Source organism: Lycorma delicatula, chromosome 1 (assembly GCF_047948215.1).
Source record: "Lycorma delicatula isolate Av1 chromosome 1, ASM4794821v1, whole genome shotgun sequence".
Taxonomy (NCBI): Eukaryota; Metazoa; Arthropoda; class Insecta; order Hemiptera; family Fulgoridae; genus Lycorma; species Lycorma delicatula.
The window spans coordinates 170,975,072-170,997,009 of NC_134455.1; the positions used below are offsets into that span (position 1 = coordinate 170,975,072).

General features: G+C 28.8%; 1 protein-coding gene across 13 annotated transcripts in view; it reads left to right on the forward strand.

Moving 5' to 3' along the window:
• Positions 1-21,938, forward strand: part of LOC142325473 (leukocyte elastase inhibitor-like) — a 154,028-nt gene that overhangs the window by 33,828 nt on the left and 98,262 nt on the right. For all 13 annotated transcript variants that reach the window (XM_075367311.1, XM_075367286.1, XM_075367335.1 and 10 more), the window contains exons 6-7: positions 2,115-2,300; positions 15,328-15,460. In XM_075367311.1, the coding sequence (XP_075223426.1) occupies positions 2,115-2,300; positions 15,328-15,460 (319 nt within the window). The remainder of the gene's footprint in view (positions 1-2,114; positions 2,301-15,327; positions 15,461-21,938) is intronic.

The following is a 21,938-nucleotide window of genomic DNA, read 5'->3' on the forward strand; positions in this document are numbered from 1 at the left end:
ATTTTTTAGTGCAGTTTGAACAGCATTTTGTTACCAGAATTTGTTATATTTAATTTAAAAAAAATGTAATATATATATATATATATATATATATATATATATATATATTTAAAATCTGCTTTTGTTAGATATATATATTTTTTGTAAAAAAAAAACAGACCATATGCATGGCCGCCTAGATCCGAGATTTACAATATATTGTGTTAAATATTGTGAATAACACGTACAGAAGAATGAATCCCTTTATTTACAGTGGTGAACTTTTTAGACATATATTATAAATTCTTAGAAATTAAAATTTAAAATTAATTTAAATTTAATTTTAAGTTATTATAAATTCATTTTCTTTCGGCTTTTTCTTTTATTTGTTTTCTTATAAAATATTTTGATTTTTTTTTTCTTTTAAATAAATAAAATAAATGTATTTATTGTATGTATTAATTAATGTAAATGTAATTAACTGTTTTGACATGTTGTGTTTTTATAATAAAATAGTGGTTTTTTTCTTAATCTTTATTTCATGTGTACTAGTTGTTATTGCATCTTTTATGAAAAGATTAGTTTGATAATTAAGATAAGCAGGGATTTGAAAAAATCCCTGCTATTACATATTAATGTAATAGATATTCTATTACATTATTAATTTAGGATTATAAAGAAGCATTTAAGATATGAATTTCTCTACCCATATCTATTAAGTAATACATTTTACCAGCCAATTATTGATATTTAACTCAAGTTACTTATTAATTTTAAGTCTTTTGTAGATCACTATCAGAGTTGTAGTGTAGATCAAACATTTAATGTTAATTTTTGTAAAAATTATCAAGATAAAAAATTTTTAAATTATATTTTTAATCCAAAAATATCACAAAATGTGGAGGTTGTTATTTAAAAAATATTTCTGGCATCTTTAAAAAATGAATGAAAAATCAGAAATTCAATTAATATTATATTTTCAAAAAAAAAAATAGGAAAGATTTCCAATGTAAAATGTTATGTTGTTCATAGATGCCAGTGATGGTCTGCTTGAAATGAACATTGTGAGTGTAGAAGTTGCTAATAAAGTACAGGTCCCTTAAATAATTTTTCAACCACGTAATTTAATTTTATTTTTTAATAGAGAAATGAAATTTAGTAATGGTTTTACCTCAAAATTATTTATTTTTTGGTACAATACTACCACTCAAGAGGATCAATGTCGGTGGGGGGGGGGGGGGACAATCAAATTATTTTAATTGAAAGGGTAGAGTAGTGATACGTAATATTACAGGGAATTTTTTATGTGCTAAATAATAAAAAAATAAGTGAAAAAAATCAATAAAAAGGTAGTAAATAGATGTGCTAAATAAGCCAGTATTCTATTTATTTAAAAAGAAATCTATCATTACAAATCTTTTATTAATTGGACAGTAAAAAGCTCTCAATGAGGGCTTATTACTGCAATTAAGAAAAAGTTCAAAATCCAAATTGTTTTGGATTTTGGGGGTTTTTGGACACTTTTGTTTCAGTCGATTGCAATCAGAAGGGGAGGTGCACAACTAGATTTTACAACAGTCCTAAATCCAAAATTTCAACATCCTATGGCTAATATTTTTGAGATATGTGAGATACACATGTGTGATGTACAGACATCACACCGGAACTAATCAAAATGGATTCAGGGATGGTCAGAATGGATATTTCTGTTGAAATCTGAAAAACCGAAATTTTTTGCAATCGCAATACTTCCTTTACTTCATACAAGGAAGTAAAAAGAGCAAAATGACAAAGGTTTAATGAAAACAAAAAATTATATTATAATAATATAATTTTCCGCTAAAATAAAGAATTGTTCAGGGGTTAATTAAAGGTCTTATTACTGCTTGTGTAGAATAAATAAATCTTTTATATAAAAAACTTTATTTTTGAACCCCTTGATATTTACAGACTTATTTTATGTAACTGCTATCTAACAATGCGTTAGATAGCATTGTTAGAAACAAACCTTGCATATTTATCATATGCAAGGTTTGTGCTGCATGTGAAAATATAATGTAATGATTCTGTATTTATTGTATATTTAATTATGTAATTTGATGTGAAGTATGTATATAATTTAACTTTTATTTCAGGGTCATGATTTCAGCATGTTCATTATTTTGCCAAATGAAATTACTGGTCTGGCAAAAATGGAAGAGACCTTGAGTACATTAAATCTAGCTGATGAACTAAAAAATTTAGATAGATGTGAAGTTATTGTATCTTTGCCAAAATTTGAGTTAGAAAAAACACTAGATCTGAAAGATATCTTAGAAACAGTAAGTTATATTTTATATTTAAAAGTAAGTCTGAATATGTATGTGTGTGCATGTATACATGCGTGTGATTTTATTCATGAATGTTCACCAAAAATTTAGGAACCGCTCAGCCAATTGTAGTGATTTTTTTTATCATTTTGTTAATTGAAGTTGAGAATTTTTTGGGATGAAGTTAAGAAAACTTATAAGCTGCAAGACTTAAATAGAAGTGTGTTATATTTTATAGCATTATTTTTTTTATAGTATTGTTTTAAGACTGACCAAATTACATTATGGGTCAATCCATTTGAAGTGACCCAATGGTGGTTGCTTGACCAATTCAAAAAAATTGAAATTACCCACTTGTTTCCTAAATGTCTTAGGACCTTTAAACTATTTTTTTTTTTAATTTTTTATTTAAGCAGTTTACCTGTGGCAGCCATTTCTGTTCAGTATGCACACCTATTTTTATGATTGTAAGGGTTTACGGTAAAAATCATAACTAAAAAACTACATTGATGGGCAAAAAAAAAAAATTATTAATGTTTCTCTAAGTGTGCCATTTGTTGAATTGCTTTTTTGGGTATATTACAGATCTGTAAATATAATTTTTCTATCACCCTTAGTTTTAAATAAATTACGCTTCAAAAAAAAATTAGGGGAAAATATAGTTAAAATCTGAAAATTTATAATTTTTCCTGGCCATACCTGTGTTAGAATGATTTTGCTGATGCTTTTCTTTTATAAATAACCTCAGGCGCATTCCAAATTAATGTCCAACAGTAATCAGCCAGCATGTTAGTATTCTATTAACTTTTATAGCGGCTTTCCATCAATGAAATGTCTTGGTGAAAATGCTCACTGTGCTCGTCACTTATGTTTCCGAGGTTGCCCGGGAAAAAATCCTGTTGTGAATGAAGGAAATGTATTTTCAAACACATATTACATCCCATTGCTCCATGAAGTAAGAAGTTGATTAACAATATTGTGGTAATTGTCAGAGTTTTGTTTGCTGAGAAAATTTTTGCAAATGTCTTTAAATGAAGTCCAATCTGCACTTCTACATTATTTAACATTGAGTTAAATGTATCATCTCTGACCAACTCTCTTCTTTGTGGACCAACAAATATATTCCTTCTTTAATTTTTCCTTCACTTACATTTAGAAATTTGTGCCTGATGTACCAAAATCTGAGACTATCCTTCTGCATTGCTTTTACAAAACTTTTCATTAGTCCTAGATTGATATGGTGACGGGGTAAAAATATTTTTTTGGGTTCAACTAAGGACTCATGAATAATATTTTTACCATTTGGAGTTATGTTGTCTCGTTTTTTCCACTCTTTGGTAACATAATGTTTATCCCTAGCTTGGCTGCCCACTCTCAAAGAAAACACATGTACTTAGTTAGCCAAACTGCATGTGTAAGCGATTGGTGTCGAAGGATATTTGTTATCATTGTGTAGCAGAATCACTTTTAAACTATACTTGGATGAATCTATGAAAAGGTGCCAGTCCTCAGGTTTATGAACTTGTCCTAAGTGCAACATAAGCTCATCAATATATGAGCAATAGACCAAATTATTTTCATGAGTAAAGTACTGAGAAAGTTCTTTTTGTCAGCTTCGTAAGCCCAAAATTTTTGTATTTTTTTGAAGTAAATTTCAGCCTTGCGGTTGATCATAACAGTTAAGCTTGATAAATTGAAATCTCTAACAAAGTCATTTAATTCATCTTGTGATATAAGATGTGGCTTATTGGAAGATAATTCAAAATCAGTAACATAGTTGTCTTCTTCATTACTGACTGATTCTTCATCGCTGCTTTTGAAATATCCATTCACAGGGGGCTCAGGAACTGGAATAATTTCACTGTGAGCTACAGGACTGATTGCAGATTGCATTGAGTAATACTTACAGTATTGTAAAGTAATACTTTACAGTATGTTTAGATTGTTTAGAAATTCCAGACACACTTGTTAAACAGAAGTAACAATAGGTTACATGATACTTTGGTTCATGCCAAAGCACACCAAATGTAGCCTTCTGTGTACCTTTCAGGCATCCTCTTAAAGATACAGAACAATTAGTGCATATGAGGAGCCCACGTTTTATCCTGATCACCAATTTTACACTGAAAGTAGCCTTTCATTATTTTTAACTGTGCTTATAATCTTTGAGATTCTCTTATGGCTGGTTTTTGTTATTCATTTTTTATTTTTTTCTGTTGTTGTTATTGGACATACCAGTCTTTATGAATGTAGGATCCATTATTTTAATATCACTGTAATTAATACTAAATTGATCATCTAAGTTTTCCACTATTGAATAATCATTTTTAAATTAATAAATAAAATTATAATGTACAAAAAAATCAGTTCTATTTGACATCGATTTAAGGTAATTTAACTAAATAAAAATATTGCAAAAAACATGGAATTCAACAGTTTTATAGTTCACTACAATTACAAAACTCAAAAGAAAAACATGATATTGCTAATACACTGATAACTATGTGTACAAAACACCCAGTAAATAGCTTAAGGTGATAATCATACAATTTTACGTGTGACTTAAGTGAGGAATAAAATAATTACAAATATTTTATCTAATGTTTACTAGATTGAATAAGAACTTCAATTCAGTAAAACTTGTTTTATTATTGTCAGTTTAATATTTTTCCACCTTTAACTTTCAATATTTTTTACTTGTTCCATCAAAAACCATAAGAAAAATGTTAAAATTGATCAAATATAGGTCTTTTGGATGTCATTTCTTTATTCAAATGTTGACTGCTGTGGCTGGAGTGGTTAATAAGCTGTAGTGTGCTGATGTGGTATATCAATTCCTCATTGAAAGATCATAGAAGTTATTTTTTATAATTTTTCATTCTTGATGATGATGTTGGTCTATTTCTGGAAGAGGAAATTTAAAACTAAATTTTTAAGTTGGATGTGTATAGATCATATTTTCATAGGAATACGAATCTAATATTCTAGCAGTAGGTAGCAATGGTAATACCTACTGCTACCTACTGCAGAAGTAATGGTAATGTTTAAATTTTCATGGTAATGTTTAATGGTAAAGTTTAACTATTCATATTTTATTATATCTGCTTTCAATAATTTATTAGTCAAATATTACTAAGTGGTATTGGCTGGAACCATTCACTTACAGAATGGCTGATTAATTTACATGTAGGTATAATGCATATGTGTCATTGGCAGTCTTTCAGTAACAAGGAAAATTTCTGTGATCAAATTTTTTGAAAATATATTTCTTTTAAATTAATAATTATTTTTTATAATTAATATTGCTACTTAAACATGAAAAAAAAATTGCTGACAAATATCAAATATTCATTATAAATCAATTTTCCTGTCATTAGTAGAAATAATAAATATACATTTTTCTGTACAATCAATTTTATAAAAAATTATTTAAAGCATTTTAATATTGCCATAAAAGTATCTAAATCTATTCTCTTGTGTTTTTTTATATTATATATTTACCTTAGTATGGATTAACTAGAAACATGGACTGTATGCATATTTGCCCCACATTTGGCTTAGATTATGACATAAAGATGAATTGGAACCAGATGTTTTGTGCTTAATCACAAATTCTTATGTATAATTACAGTTGTATTCTGTTAATTAAAAAATGTACTAAACATTGTATTTTAGTTTTTATTAGGTTGCCAAAGCTGTACAATTACGTAAAACTGCAGGAAATCAATTGGAACATATTTACTTATTATTATGGATTCTATATTTATTTTTAGTTCAATTAGACTGTACCAATATATGCTTGGCATTCAGATTTTTAACAAAAGTGCTTACCTATGTAAGCTTGAGACAAATTTATAATTACATTAAAATTATGGTTCACATCTACATATGCTGAAGTGTGTTATAGTAAAAAACAAAAGCATTTTTTAACAATTTAAATCCTATTCATTAACGTGTCATACTGAACTCTGCCAAGGAACTGATGACATGTTGAATTATTAAATGTCAATGATATTTTTTATTGCTGTTACTTGAACTCAGGCAGCTGGCTTGGGTTAGTTTATGTTGTGCTATCATGTAGAAAGATTTTTTCAATGTTATTGTTAAAGTAGTCCTGTATATCTTGTACTGGCAGTTTTTAACTTTTTGCAAAGTTAGTTCATTTTATCCTGATGGTTTCTGTATTTCTTAAGATTATTCAAAGTTTACCTTTGTTTTTTATAAAAATATATTTCTGGCTCATTTGTTGATCATATTCCTGGTAACTCTTGCTAGCTGTACGCTGTCTATTTCCTGGATGGCATTAGTAATGTTTGTCTTCAATTCCTACAGTGTTGTGAGTTGCTCCTATAAACTGTTTCTTTTAAGTAACCCCCACAGAAATAAGTTTGGACTAGTTAGATCAGTGGATCTTGGTGACCACAATCGTTTAGAAATGATTCTTCCACTGACAAAATCCTATAGAATCTCCATGGCATCTCTATGGCAAGTGGTGCTGTTATGTTGCAACCAGCAGTCGCGCTCATCTTCTTGCAATAAAGCTATGAATTGTTAAACAGTTGTTTGGTAGATGGCAGCATCTGCTTTTTTTTTTAAAAAACAAGATTCCTATTATTCGTCTACTTGAAACTGCATACCATACACCTATTTTCTCTATGTATGGGAGATTCAAAGAAAATATGAGGGATTTTCATTACCCCAGATTCGGTAGTTCCAACTATTAATATATACGCTAAGATGAAACCACACTTCATCTATGAAAAACACTTTCATCTAAAATGCCATTTCATCTAAAAACGCTTTCATCTACACTGCCATCTAAAATGCCAGTGCCTCTAATGAAGTGTGTTGCCTCTAATGAAGTTGTTGAACCATTGACAATAGTAAACCCTTTTAGCATAATCAGCATTAGTTAACTCATGGAAAACCTGCATTTGATACAGATAATATTTAAGCATTCTCCTCACTGCAGTGTGGGCTGAACCTAGTGAAACGGTTTTTACTGGCTTAGTCTCTGCAAAGTTTATGAGGCCTTGTAACTGCTGTTTTAATGTCCTGTATGATATGCTTCGTTAAAACTGACCTGTGTCTGGCCATTTCTGGACTAACACTAAACTTATTTCACAAAATTTTTTTTAGCTAACTTACGAAAATGCTTTTCACAGATTCTTCTTTTTCAAATTTCTCCCTGAACTTTCGCTGACACACAGCAGAGATTTCGTCTAGATAAGTTTCCATCACAAATACACATTCTTCAATAGTTAATCACATTTTAACAAACAACAACAACCTTGTTGAAAAGCCAATGCTTGACATAGATTGGCAATACTCAAATGTGCAGGCAATAAACAGTCCTCCCCTTTCCAGCTCCAGTCATACCAACATCTTCCACAATATTTTACCCATCTAACACCAATATATGCATTTTAACAAAAATATGCATTTAATATAAACTAATGAATGATGCAGCCTCTTTTAAGTTGAAACTGTGTAAATTGTTTAAGTGGAAGACAAGTCTTGTATTAATAATTATTTTTTTAATTTTGCCAATTTGTTATTTTCTTAATAATTTTTTTCAAATAAACGTAAAATACTACTTCCTAAATTATGGTATGATGTGGAGGTAAATTGTGAAAAAAGCTACTTCAACATATTTGGTGACATGTTAATGTCATATAAATTTATTATGGTTGTTACAGCTCAGGCTTAGTGAATAGATCATTTTTCCTGCACTGTGCTGAATATGTGAAAAGTGTACATTAAAATCTAAGTGTAATTATTTTATTGAAGGAAATTAAAATAAAGGATCCTCTTTACATTGCTTGTTCATTTTATCGATTTTATGACACCTTTCCTATATAGAAAGGTTTCACAGATAATATGGAACAGTTCCTTGTTGAGGAACTTTAAAGTTGAGGAATCATTGATCAAAGTCAAATTATTTTTCATAAATGTTTCATTTTGTTATTTTACACTGAGAAGATTTGTTAAGAGGGTTGTTTCCATGGAGAACTGTTTTCTTAGTCTATGTCTAGAGAATTGTTTGGTAATCTAAGAATTGGTGGAGAAATAAACTAATAGGAACAAGATGTAAATTTTGTTTTTTGAATACAGCTTGTGAGAAGTTTGCTGAAACGATATTATTTTCAGGCACCCCCTTCATTTTAATGTGATGGAATTATTAGCATTGTTTGTGAATGATATTAGATAAACTACATCACTATCAGAAATGATTTTGGATTGCTTCAGTAATTTTTAAATTGCCAGATGAAAATTTCCTTCTGATAATATCATGAGTGTCATATGGACTCTGAATTTGCCATGTTGTAAGCAGAAAACAAAGCGAGTTGAGAGGTGAGGAAGAAGGCTGGAAAAAGTAACTTAATGATTTCATATGCTTGTACTTATGTTGTAAAAAACAATTCTGATCCCTTTAAAATCCCATAAATATTCCATTCCATTTCCAATAAAATATTTATTTCTAATTTTATTGTCTTTATTATTATTGCATGCAGTTACTGGTGATGATTTAGTTCATCTTTAATTTATTTTTATTAACTACCATATTTAATAAAATGCAATCTCCAAACCTTACGTAACTACTATTGTTTTCTAATAGATAATCATTGTTGCCACTGTTGAACTCTGCATTTTTTTTTACATTATAAATGTTGATTAACATAAAACAAGACACATTTTAAGATGTGGCACAAAATTCTAAATTCACAAAATATGTTTAAAAATGTTTACCTGATATAGATTTGTTATCACATATCCTTGTGCAGTGTAACCCTGCTCCTGAACATTCTCTCATTGTTGGAAAGCTTTGACAAAGTGCTATTCTTGAAGGATGTCAGGCACTATTTGCGACTCACATTAGAATTTCCAGTGTGGTGTTAAAAGATAGCTTTAAACTTAAGTTTCAGCCTTTTTTTGGGGAATTGAAAGATGAAGGGGCCATATCCATTGGGTGTTAGGTTGTGGAATAAGAGCCATGTTGGGTTGTGGAATAAGAGCCATGTTGCTATTGCATGCAGAAATAAACTCATATTTTGAGGAAACTGCCTGGAAGGGAGCATATTATATTCAGGCATTTAATTATTCTTGTATCACTTGACCTTTGTCAGATGCCTTGGAATGTTACAATAGATATTGGATACAGAATCTAACTTTTAGTGATGAATTTACAGTGTAGAATCTTATGAATGTAAAAAAAAAAAGTGAGCGTGCTTTTGGTCATACTCCTCACTTCATTCCCTATCTTGGCAAGTGAGAGCTCCTCCAATGGCCGCTCCTTAATATCCGGGTTGTAATTGTAGACCTATTTTTGTTACTAATGTCCTGTAACATAAACTTAGGGTCAACCTATGCTTGCTAATTAAGATTTAGATTGAATTTGATTGATGCTTCCTTTCTTCTCCTCAGAGCTGAGAAGCTAGGGCACAATTGTATCAGGAACAGTGAGTAGTAATAATAATACTATTGCAAGTGACTTGTTGATGATAGAAATTTCCTTTATGATGGTTCCATGACCCTCAGTCATAAAGTGCCCATTTTGGTTTATATTTTTGGGATATGCTTTTATAAGGTCATCCTGACCTTTCTTCAATCTCCTTTCATCTTCTGCCCTTTATGAAGCTTGTCTGCCTCTCAAAAAACCTTGCCAGGCTCATAGCTTTGTTGCTGTCAGTTGTCTGGATCATAAACAAATCTCAGCTTTCTTAAGTTTACCAGAATTTGATGCTGTCTTACAGTTAATAGTCAATTTTTAGATAAGCATGTTGTTGCAAGTGTGCCTATGCATATCATCAGAAAACCTGTATAACACATATTTGTAGTGAATAAAGAATGACACAGTGACACTACACATATGAGTCGTGAAAATCATTGTTTGCTGCTGTTCAAGCTGAGGATTGTATATCTTTTAGGACTATTTTCAAAATTTTTTTACTATATCTTTAGTAAACAATGACTTATAACTTCTTTTTTAATTTATAATGAAAATTAAGCGTCAGCTGTGTGATTTTATCTTATTCACTTGTACATAATATTTTGCACGTACTTTATTACTTTTGTAGAAATAAAGTAATGAGACTGGTTTGGAAAACCTTTTTATTTACAATCCAATTATACATGGATTCTATCACCTTTGAAATAGTTCCTTTGGGAACCCATGCAACGTTTGAAACGGTTTTCCCACTCTTCATAGCAGTGTTGGAACTCAGAAACCAGAATATCCTTTGGTTACATTTTTAAAAAAAATGTTTTCTACTGATCCAAAATGGTGTCCGTTGAGGTGATTTTTAAAGTCGGAAACAGGAAAAAGTTGCAGGGACTCAAGTCAGGTAAATAAGGTAGTTGAGGAACTATAGGAATGTTTTTCTTTGCCAAAAACTCATTAATTGGGAGTGCAGTATGACAAGGTTCATTGTCATGATGCAGCATCCAGTTGTCTTTGATGGGGGTGGCTTCATGTGTGGGCAAATATTGTTTGCAGTCTTTCAAGAATTTCTCGGTAAACATATTGATTTACAGTCTGTCCTGTAGGCAAAAACTCCTTATGGACAATGCCATTACTATCAAAGAAACATTGTTTTGAATTAGCATGGCTTTGATTTTTGATTTGCTTATTTTTGGTTTTTTGGGACGTGTTGAGTTTGAAGTGTGCCACTCCTTGCTTTGGTGTTTTGTTTCTGGGTCATACTCAAATATCCAAGATTCATCTCCATTACTTTTAGAAAATCGGGTCAGTTTCAGTTCACTGTAGAAGATTGCGGCACACTTCCACCCTGTTTTTCTATTCAACAGTGAGGTTTTTTGGGACCAATATTGCAGAAACTTTTTTCATGTCCAATTCGTTTGTCAAAATTTGATGGACTGTGGTATGGTTCAAATTCAGTTGTTCTGCAAACATTCTGACAGTTAATCGTCGGTCGTACTGTATCAAATCTCTGATTCGCTCAACAGTGTCGTTATATTTTGGCGTTAACGGTTTTCTAGAGCGTGGATCATCCGCAACTGATTCTAGCCATCTGAAAATGACTTAAACCACCTAAAAACTATGGTTCATGACAGAGTATCATCTCCTCCATATATATGCCCTTTTCAATTTTGAAAAAGTTTCAGTATCATTCTCACCGAGTTTAACATCAAACTTGATTGCACAATGTTGCTCATAAAGTATCACTCATTTTTGTAACGCATAACAAAAACTCATTTCACAAAAAGTTTGTTTCATGTGGCAACAGTAGACTAAAAATATTAATACCTAATATAAATCAGTTGTTCATATAACCATATATTTACAAGTAACTTTACAGTGTTGCCACTTTAGCTGCCAAAAAAACTAGTCTCATTACTTTATTTACAGACCTTGTATGATTTGAATGATGCATTTTGATCCCATCTCCTGATTATAATATATATTGCATGTAACAAAATCCTCATTTGTAGGTTATTGGCAACCCAGTTGTTTGATTTTTTACTTCTGTTAATTTTTAGTGTTAATTGTGTTAACTTATTCTGTTACTAAGTACATATTTATAAATTTATTTAATTTTCAGACTTACATCCATGTTGATGTTGTATTTAATTGGTTAAATGTTTTATTATAAAATTGCTTTTAAAATTCATGAAATTAACTTAAAATGATATTTCATAATGTCAGCCCAGAAACTATTACTATTGGAATTTTATTTTTGAACCCTCTGGGAAGATGCAAATATCTGTGTTTTTGGACCAGTGTCATTTTATTCTGGTATAGTACATTTTTACTGTATCTAATTAAAAGAATCCACTGTGTTGTAAATTACAATAAGTTGCCACGTTATTAAAAAAAAAACCGCATCAAAATTATTTATTTGTTATAAAAAATTATATATAAAGCATATTTTATGATTTAGAAATAAAAGTTATCTGTTGAAGTGTATAACCAAAGGCCAAATGTAGGAGGTACAGACAGCCTGTGTAAGACCCAAAATTTAATAAAACATTATGAAGCTGTTTAATTTTATAGACCATTTGCTCAGAAAATATTTATTTGTAGAATATCTAGTTAAGCTGTTAAAAAAATATGTAATAAATATTAATTCAAATAATATGATTTTGTAAAGAATAACATATTATTATTACTTTTTTGTTTCATGAGTTTTTATGGATTAAAAAATAGCTGGCAAAGTATTGCATGATTTTTCCAGTTATTAATAATAAAAATTAAAAAAGTTAGAATGAAAAAAAAACAGAATATGTATTTTTTAGAAGTGGGGAATGAATTTTAAGAAATGTTTTTCTAAAAATATGCGTCGGGTTTAGGGTTAAGCTTAACAAATTTACTTAAGTAAAGTTTTGTCTGGGTCTAACACCTGCCTTTAATAAAGGCTTTATTTTATTTTAATAAAATAAGTCAAAGAAAATCTTCAACAACATTTTTCTATATTTTTGGTCTAGGGCCTTTAATTATAAAACATTATAGACATTTATTTATAGCTCTATATACAAAGTACAGACTTTCAAAAATTTTTTGAAAACTGTTTAAACTAAAGAGAAGTAGAGCAAAAGAATAAAAAAATATTTCAATTTTAAGTGGGGAGGTGAAAAAAATTTAAGAGTGAGGTTTGTTGAAAAAGTTTTTTTGGATTATGTATATGTGTGTTGTAGGTAACAAATTTTCTTTATTGAAGTTTTCTCTAATTTGCCTCTGAAGAAAATCGAAATTGGTTTTTACAGCTAGTTTCAAAATAGGTTTATAGTACACCTGACGTAGAGATCTCATATTGACAAATAGATGGTTCTGAGGTAGTAGCATTTGCTTATTGCATTTCTCTTTTTCTAACGCTTAAAAAGTTAGTGAAGGATTGCCACACTGCATGGATATCTGTGTACAGTGTTAAAATAATATTATATTACATCTACCAATGCCATTTTTTGAGATTGATTTTATTTATTTTTGTAAAATTATTTTGATGTTTTTTCATAAATAAATGTTAATCATTTGGGAATATATTAAAATTAATACTCAGTTTTTTCTAGGTGCCTCATATTCATTAGTATTCCATTTACCTTTATAAAAAAAAATCAAAATTGATTGAATTTTTTTAATTTGTGTAACAATACCTGTAAATTACTTATTGCGGTCTGCAGATCTTAATTATTTTAAACTTGGATTTTTGTAAATTAGATTAATCATTTAACGTTTATTATACTAGAATTAATTGAAAAACACAAACTGTTAAAATTGTTAGATTTATATAATGTAATAGAACAATGTAAATTAGAGTAATAAAGGTAACACATGTGATTCACCAGTGCATATAATTCTGGTAATTTGCCCAGTGTTTAATATTTATATTAAAGTAAACACTTATTGAGAAGGAATTTTTACAGAATTCATAAAAACTAATTTTTTTTTTTTACTCCTAAATAATTTATCCTATTTAGCAAAATAAGTAAATATTTCATTTATTTCTTAAAATAGCCATGCTATATTTTTAATAGCAAGTCAGAAAATAAATAATTAACTTTGCTAATTATTTATTTTATTTAAACTTTGTTTATTTAGTTTGTCAATGCATTGATTCAGTCAGTCAGGACACTTGATTTTATATAAAGCATAGATTTTCAGAGTGCAACAAAAAAAGTTCTTGGATGTTCATATTAAGATTCTGTATATCAAAATGAACAAAGAAAGCCCTCGATGAGAAAATTTCATTTACCCAAATAAAATGGAATTCGTGAATTTCCTAAATGAAGTAAAAGCCGACAATTCATTGCTAGCTTTACATTGTTTATTTTACATTTTTCCCCCCAGAGGTAGTAACTTGGTAGTAGGTCTACCAAGTTTGAAAAAAAACAGTCAAAGAAGTACATAGTTATAAGACCAAGTAGAGGCCAACATACACATGTACATATGCAGAAATGTTCGTCTGACAAAAATAGATTTTTTTTTGGATTTGGGAACATTGGAATTAAGCATTTTTTTTCACAGATTATTTAAATTTATTTGTTTTTTTTGTTAAATATTTAAAAAAATGATTCCTTAAAATATGTCTTTCTTAAGGCACAAAACTTATAATATATATATATATTGTAAGTTTTGTAATATAAATCACCTAGTGCAGAATATTGAGATAAGATTTATATTATCTAAATTTTATTATGAAAGTACTTTTGCAGTATCCTGCATCATCAGTCATGAACTGCATATTAAAGATTAAAAAAAATATACATATTTGTATATAATTGAAACGTAGGATCTCCTTTACTTTAATATGATTATCAATATTAAGTTAATCAGCCAAATGATGGAGAAACAAACACCGAAACAGAATTCACTGCTTTTAATATGTATTTTGATATGCAGATCATCTTCAGTTTTGATTGTTATTATAACTGAGATTATTAACCTGCCATGGCCACCCAATTGGTTTGTATATTCTAACATTTTAGTAGAGGTTACAGAATATTTTTTTATATATGTGGGATTGTATGTGAATTTTTTTATTTTTTAGATCTTTAAATGGGAAAAAATCTTAATTCAAAATGACAATTACTAATTTCTTTTAGAATTGTACTAATTTAATGAATCTTTCTGCTCATAAACTCTTACTGGTGTATCATTAATGTTGGAATATAAATTGTGTAATATATTAATTTTCTTATTGTTCTAATCTGTTACTATCTTTATTTTTGTTAACGTTCAAAATTCAAGTACTTCTATATTAATTTCAGTATTTATCACTTTATGTTAAAAATGGAATGTTCTGCCACATTAAACAATCTTAAATTTCCATTTATTTTATTTATTAAAAAAAAAAAACCAATCTTTTTGGGTATACAAAATGTCTATAGCCAGCCAGTAAAAGATGCATTTCCTTTCTTCGGTAACTGTAAATATTTTATTTTTTTTTTATGTGAATAAAATTGATAAAATTCTAGTCTTGAATATGGTTTTGATTTTTCATGTGATTTGAGGTTCTTGTTAATTTTAATTTAAAAAAATTAGTAATTCAACAAAAATTGTAAATTGAACGTTTTGTTACAGCTTGGTGTTAAAAATATATTTCGTGATGCAAATTTTTCTGGTATTTCTGACAAGCCACTTACTGTCAGTGAGGTTGTCCAAAAGGCTTTCATTAAAGTTGATGAGAAAGGAACGGAAGCTGCAGCAGCTACAGGTTAGTCAACTTATATTTCTTGAAATAATGAGAGCTTAAGCTTACATTTGAATTTTTCAGGACTATTTATTAGATTGTTTGTTATTATTTATTGTTTGAAATTACATTTTTGCATTCATTATTTTATGATTAATATGTTACATAGTCTGTTCAGTATTCTCTTTACCAACATTGTAAAACTTTCAACCGTTATTTAATATAAATTTATTTTGCACTGTATGTATTTATTTTATTATTTGAAATAGGTAGCTACATACCTGTATATTTGTACATTAATTGCAGACTCAATGGTATGTTTCATTTCTTATATTAATATTAATTTGACTTTATAAAGTTAATTGTTTCTTCTCTGGTACAGTAGTGTGCATTAGACAATTACGTTGTACCTCAGAAAATTAAGTGACTGTTATGATTATAAAATTAAATGTTATAAATGGTTGAAGTATAGTTTAACATGATGGAGTTTTAACTTAGCAAGTTTATAGTGATGTAATATTTTAAGGCGCTACGTATTCAGTGAACTTTCTTTGGTGATGTTACAGATGTTACAAATTGAATTGATTTTTCATCTTTAATATTATTTTAATATTTCATCTTAGGTGCATTTAATTTATTAACTTTGGTTTTCTTTGTAATTATAGATTTTTATGTGTTTTAATGACAATGACTTTGTAAATTATTTGAGAATGAATGCCTGAAGTAAATTTCAAACAATAAAGCCTGTGCTTTTATAACTTTAGTTCTCACATACAGCAAAACTTCTTCTAACAGCTTTCCATGTATCATATCTGTCCATCTTTGTGACATTAGTCAATTTTAAATCCATACAGCTAATGTTTGTGTTATATATCCCTGAGAGAACTGCTTTCCACGTACATTTCATTTATTTTTATTACTCATCAAGGCAAATTAAAGAAGTAAAATGATGAAAATGTTTACTGCTCTTGCTATCTATTGACAGTTATATTATCCAGAAATTTAAAAAAGAAAAGAAAAATGAGCAGAATATGTTAATACCAAGTGTTATATTTAAAATCTGCCTGAAACTACTAAACTTTGTTGGTAGTGTTTAATTTAGCATATATATGCAAGTTTTGACTAAAAGTTTACATAACTTTTTATTAAATAACGTTAATGACTGAAATTATTTTTATTTTGATTCATAATTTTTTTATTAACAATATTTGTTTTTATTTATTCAGTTTTATTAAAAAAATAAAGAATAATTGTATTTATTTTTTATTAAAAATTTTATTTTATTCAAATTATGTAAGTTTGAAATATAAAATAGGCAAGTGAATAATAAAATCTAATTTGTCTTATGAAATATGTACAAATGTATTTTTTATACTTGCATCTTCAAAGATTGTGTTCAAAATCACCTTCGGCAGAATTAAAAAAAAATGTCCTCCCTTAGCATGTACATGCTATATATAATATGTATTTTAGCTTGCATTTATGCGTAGTGTATCATGTTAAGAAACACCTTCCTTAGTACTTTTTGTGAAATGCTAGCAATCTTGTGTTTAATAGCATTCTTTAACTCTTTGAGATTGTTTATTATTTTTATAGACCTTTCCTTTCATTGATCCCATTAGATAAAATGACAAGATGTTAAATCTGGTGAACAAATGGACCATTAATGTTTACTAATGGTCCTTTCCCCTGAGAGAACATGTATATGAGCTCGAGGTTGTCTCGTTGATTAATAAGGGACTCCATCTTTTTGAAAATAACTGTTCATTAGTTCACCATGGGTCAGTTGGAGGGCAAATGAAAGTACACAGTATAAAGAATATCAGTCCAGTGATTTGCGTCCCCAATAACCAAACACTAATCTTAAGGTTAAGAAGAGGTTTCATTTGAATTTATGAGGATTTACTGTAGACTAGTGTTATGTATTTTGGAGCTTACATGTTAAATGAAACTATGCCTCATCTGAAGAGCAAAATAAAAGGATCTAATACTTCTTGTTAAGTGCTGCCTAGAAGCCATTCAAAAAATGTTTTACCTCAACAGTAAAACAGACAACAGACACACTTACAAAGTTGTCTTAACATAATACTTAATTTTTTGTACCAAAGTACAACTACATGGTAGGGCTTTAATTTTAATTTATGTAGTAGTAGTAGTACTTATTGATAAGATCTCCACGCGATACCTGTCAGTTGTGACAAATACTGTGTTGACTTATTGGCACTCCATGTAACTCAAAAGAAAATGTTAACAACCATGATGTTCATGATCTCTGGGATATGAACAAAACTTCTTTATTTTTTTAAATTTGTAACAGAACCTGTCAGACTACATTTTTTCACTAAATTTTATGTTGTAGACATTGCTGGGAACTTAAACCAGAGTATTTTTCCTTTATTCTTTCTTTGAGTTTAATTTAAATAACTTAATAGATAGATTAGATAAAGCTTATTTAAAGGTGTACAGTATTCTGTTGAATAAGGCATATTTTATCCAAAGATTAAAGGTATAAAATTAGCCCATGAAAACCCAAATAGAAACAGTAACAAAGATTGGATAAACATGAAAAATGGCAGCTCTACTGTATAGTAACACTGAAATGTGAATAAAAACTTGCTATAGCTAATCATGGGAAATCATTTTTCTTGCTCATAGGTCACAATACAGGTTGTACAAAAAAGCATACCAGGGTTTAAAGCTATTTAATATATATATCTTAAGATTGATTTAACTGTAATGAATCACAAATTAAATTAAAGAGTAACTTATAGTTTTTTTCTGCAAGTGTTCAGTGTGAGCACCTTTGTCACGTGGCACTTATTCATCAGATTGGAGTGTTTGCCCCATTCTTGGAGTAATGGAAGCAACAGCTGCTTTAATCCTATGCCTGAAATTGAGTAGATCAGTAGCTGGTGGAGACACATTCACAAGATTCTTTATGAAATCTCAAAGGAAAAAATCACACGGATATCAGATCAGGTGACCTTGGCCACCCATACAAGCTCTGTCATTGGGTCCATGCCGACCAATCCAGTGGTTGGGGATTATGTCATTCACCCAGTCGTGTACAGAGTTATGTCAATGAGGAAGTGCTCCATCTTTTGCCCAATTAAATCCTCTGGTCTGTCTTGTAGTTAAGGAAAGAGCTATGTGTGTAGCATATCCAAATAAGCAACTCCTGTTATGTTTACTTCAGCAAAAAAGAGCAATCCATAAAATTGTCATTGGGATATTGGACAGAAAAATTTAATTTTGGATAGTCCCTTTTGCATTGTAAAATATTCATTGAAGTTTTCTGATCCCCAGATATGTGGACATTACAAGCTGAGTGTATGGGCGTATTTTTGTGGTGAAGGAACCACAAGTTGTCTCACCACAACTCTGGTCTTTTTTGTGGATTTTTTCACGTAACCGTTGAAAAACGCCTTGATAGTATGCACTGTTTCACTTTGAGACAAAAATTCAACATTGACGATCATCAAACGAAGAACAAACTTTGCTGCAATTCGATACATGTTCAATTTTTTAGTCAGAATGTCATGGCGTGATCCAGTTGAGAAGCTAACCTCATCTGCGAGTTCTCTTGAGTGATTTGCATGCACCAGATCGTTGGTTTTCTAAATGTTGATGTCGTCAATTGAAGTCAAAGGCCTTCCTGGTCGAGGGTCACCATTAAATGTTCTAAAAATCTCATGTTAAACTATAACTGCAGATTCACATAACTGCAAAACACAGAAGGATTTCTGTTCATTAATTGCTATCTTTGCTAGTGGTACTGTCAAGTAGAAAGGTAGGAAGTCAATCTATGCCCACATGCACAGCTAAAATTGTCCTTTTTCCTCTTTGATTTTTACCTTAATCAACACTGTATATCTCATTGTAGAGATATTATAACAAATTAAAAACCCAATATTGCTTTTTGTACACCCAGTATTTCACTTTTAACAGTGATTATGAATACTTCATTAATGAAGTATCAATAAACTTAAAGCATACCTTATTAGCCATGTTTCAAAAAAATGATTTTAATCTATTATAATATAGAATGTTAAATTAAGTAGCCACCAAATCAAGCACTTTCTTTGGCTGGTTTTAATTGCGTTGTTCTGTATGAAACTTTTAATATTTAAATTTAAAGCAACATATGCTAGTTTTTTATTCTATTAAATATGTCATATATTTAATTTATCATTAGCTTAATCAAAGTTATTGACTGTAAAAATTTTGGATTTTTAGTTAATTCATTTACAACATATATTTTATTTAATTTATAAAGTTTTTATTCAAGATTTGCTTGCAGCACAATTACTGAGTTTTCCAAGAAAATGATTACTTTATGCTACTGTGATGCTACATAAATAACTTACCTTAATATCACAAAATGTACGGATTGGTATGAGTTATATTAATACTATTCCCAGCTTTTAATAAAATTAAACAATTGTGCTGTAGACAGTGCTTCATAATACAAAGTACTGAGAAAAAGAAAGAACGTTGACTAATTACTGATTTTTTTTGTAATCTTATATTAATTAAAAAAAAAAATTAAGACATGTTTTTAAAGTATCCTGTAACTTATTCTGCTTATTTTTTAAATATAGTACATTTATTATAGAAGCTCTTCATAGTTTTATCCATGATTATATGAAATAATTGTTTTTTTACCTGTTTACTGAGGTAATTTTATCACATTTACGAAAGAACTACAAGTTAGAAAAAAGGAGGCTGAGACAAGAGTTATAGCATAAATTTATAATATCGTTTCAGTTAATTATGGGTATTGTCTTTATATCAGAGAGTACTTGTGTGATAGAAGTTTTGCTGTATGTGTTCTGCTTTAAATTTGATTTTAATTCAGGAAGTGGTTTTTCTTTTAAATTTATTGTTGACTGATGGATTTTTTTAGTATAAAACACATAAAATATTTTCATTTCAAGATTCTTTTTTTATAAGATGTGTAATTGGAATATGCTGTCAAGCCCAACAGCATTTGTTGTGGCGTGGATTGTCATGAATTAATAAATAAATAAATCTAACTTAATGCCATGTTTTGCATGGTCTAACCATGGATAGTTTTTTCCAGATTTTTTTTGCTAGTTTACCAGACAAATGAAATCTGTTGTAGATTTTTTCTTAGTTGAAATTCTGTATTTAAAAATGCTATATAATAATTTTATTTTTGTTTATCTTTTCCATTCATCTGTATTGTGTTAGGCTTGCCTGGCTCTATCTTTTTCTGATCTATCCTTACCAGCTTCTTCAACCCATTGAATTTTTTTTTTATCTATATCATTTTAAAAGTAAATTCATTTTTTAGTTTGTAGTAAACTGGCTTTGCTACTCATCTCTGTTTTGTATCATATAAACAATATTATTTTATATTAATGAATTTATGAAAATTATTTATTAAATTAATATATTATTTTGATTTTCTGTCAGAAAAAAGAGAATTATTTTTATAAAAATTTATTTAATTATTGCTCATTAATGGTTTTTTATAAACTTGAGAAGAAACATGTAAAACATGCATTGAAATTAGACCCATTAATTACAAATAAAAAAGCAATGGATAGTATTCCATATTTTTTTCAAGATATTCATCTCCATCTATTATTAGCAATTTTACATATAAAAAAACAGTGAGTCTTCATATAAAAAACTAAAATGCTGGGTTTAATGTTTTATGTTAGTATAGATGGATTTTCTTATAATTATATGAAAATATTATGAATTAGTTTAGACTGTCCAAGCATGCAAATATTGGTTATCTCACATTAAAAGAAAATATTTTGGTAGCTATTTGAAAGTAGGTTTGCATAATATTAAACAAGGACATATTATTTTTTAATGTTGGTGATACTCTTTTTGTTTATTTAAACAAAAATTAAGGATAATAAATTTAAATGCTTAAAGTACCTGGAAACGTTTTTCAAAATGTTTGACCATTTTTTACAAATTCTAAATTACTTAAGATTGATGTTTAGATGCAATAATTTAAGGTTATTTTACTATCACTTGGTTTTAGTGAAACATTTTCAGAAATTTATGAACCATTCTTTTAAAAGAGTAGTCAGCACATGGGGATACTAGAAATTTTCCTGCCCATTTTCTTGGAAAAAATTTGTTTTCTCCTCTTAATTATTGGAAGTGTTACTTAGTTGATTTTTAAACAATTTAGCATGATGGTTACTATAATTTACAAATATGTAACTGGTATCTTCATTAATAAGCTGCTCATATATTTTAATGAGTAATAATGTTTGATTTTCATCTTCTGACAATGTTGATTACTCAGAAAAAGAATTGTTTAAGATTCCTGTTTCAGTTTTCTATAGTTAAGTGGAAATTCTTCTTTTCACCTTAATTTTCTTCATTTCACATTTTCTCTTTTTCAGGAATAATCAGTATTAGAGAGATTACTATAATCCACATTATTTCATCTCAGGAATCCTCATATAAAACAGTATTTGTTGGGTAGGGTATAATTAAAAATTTTATTACT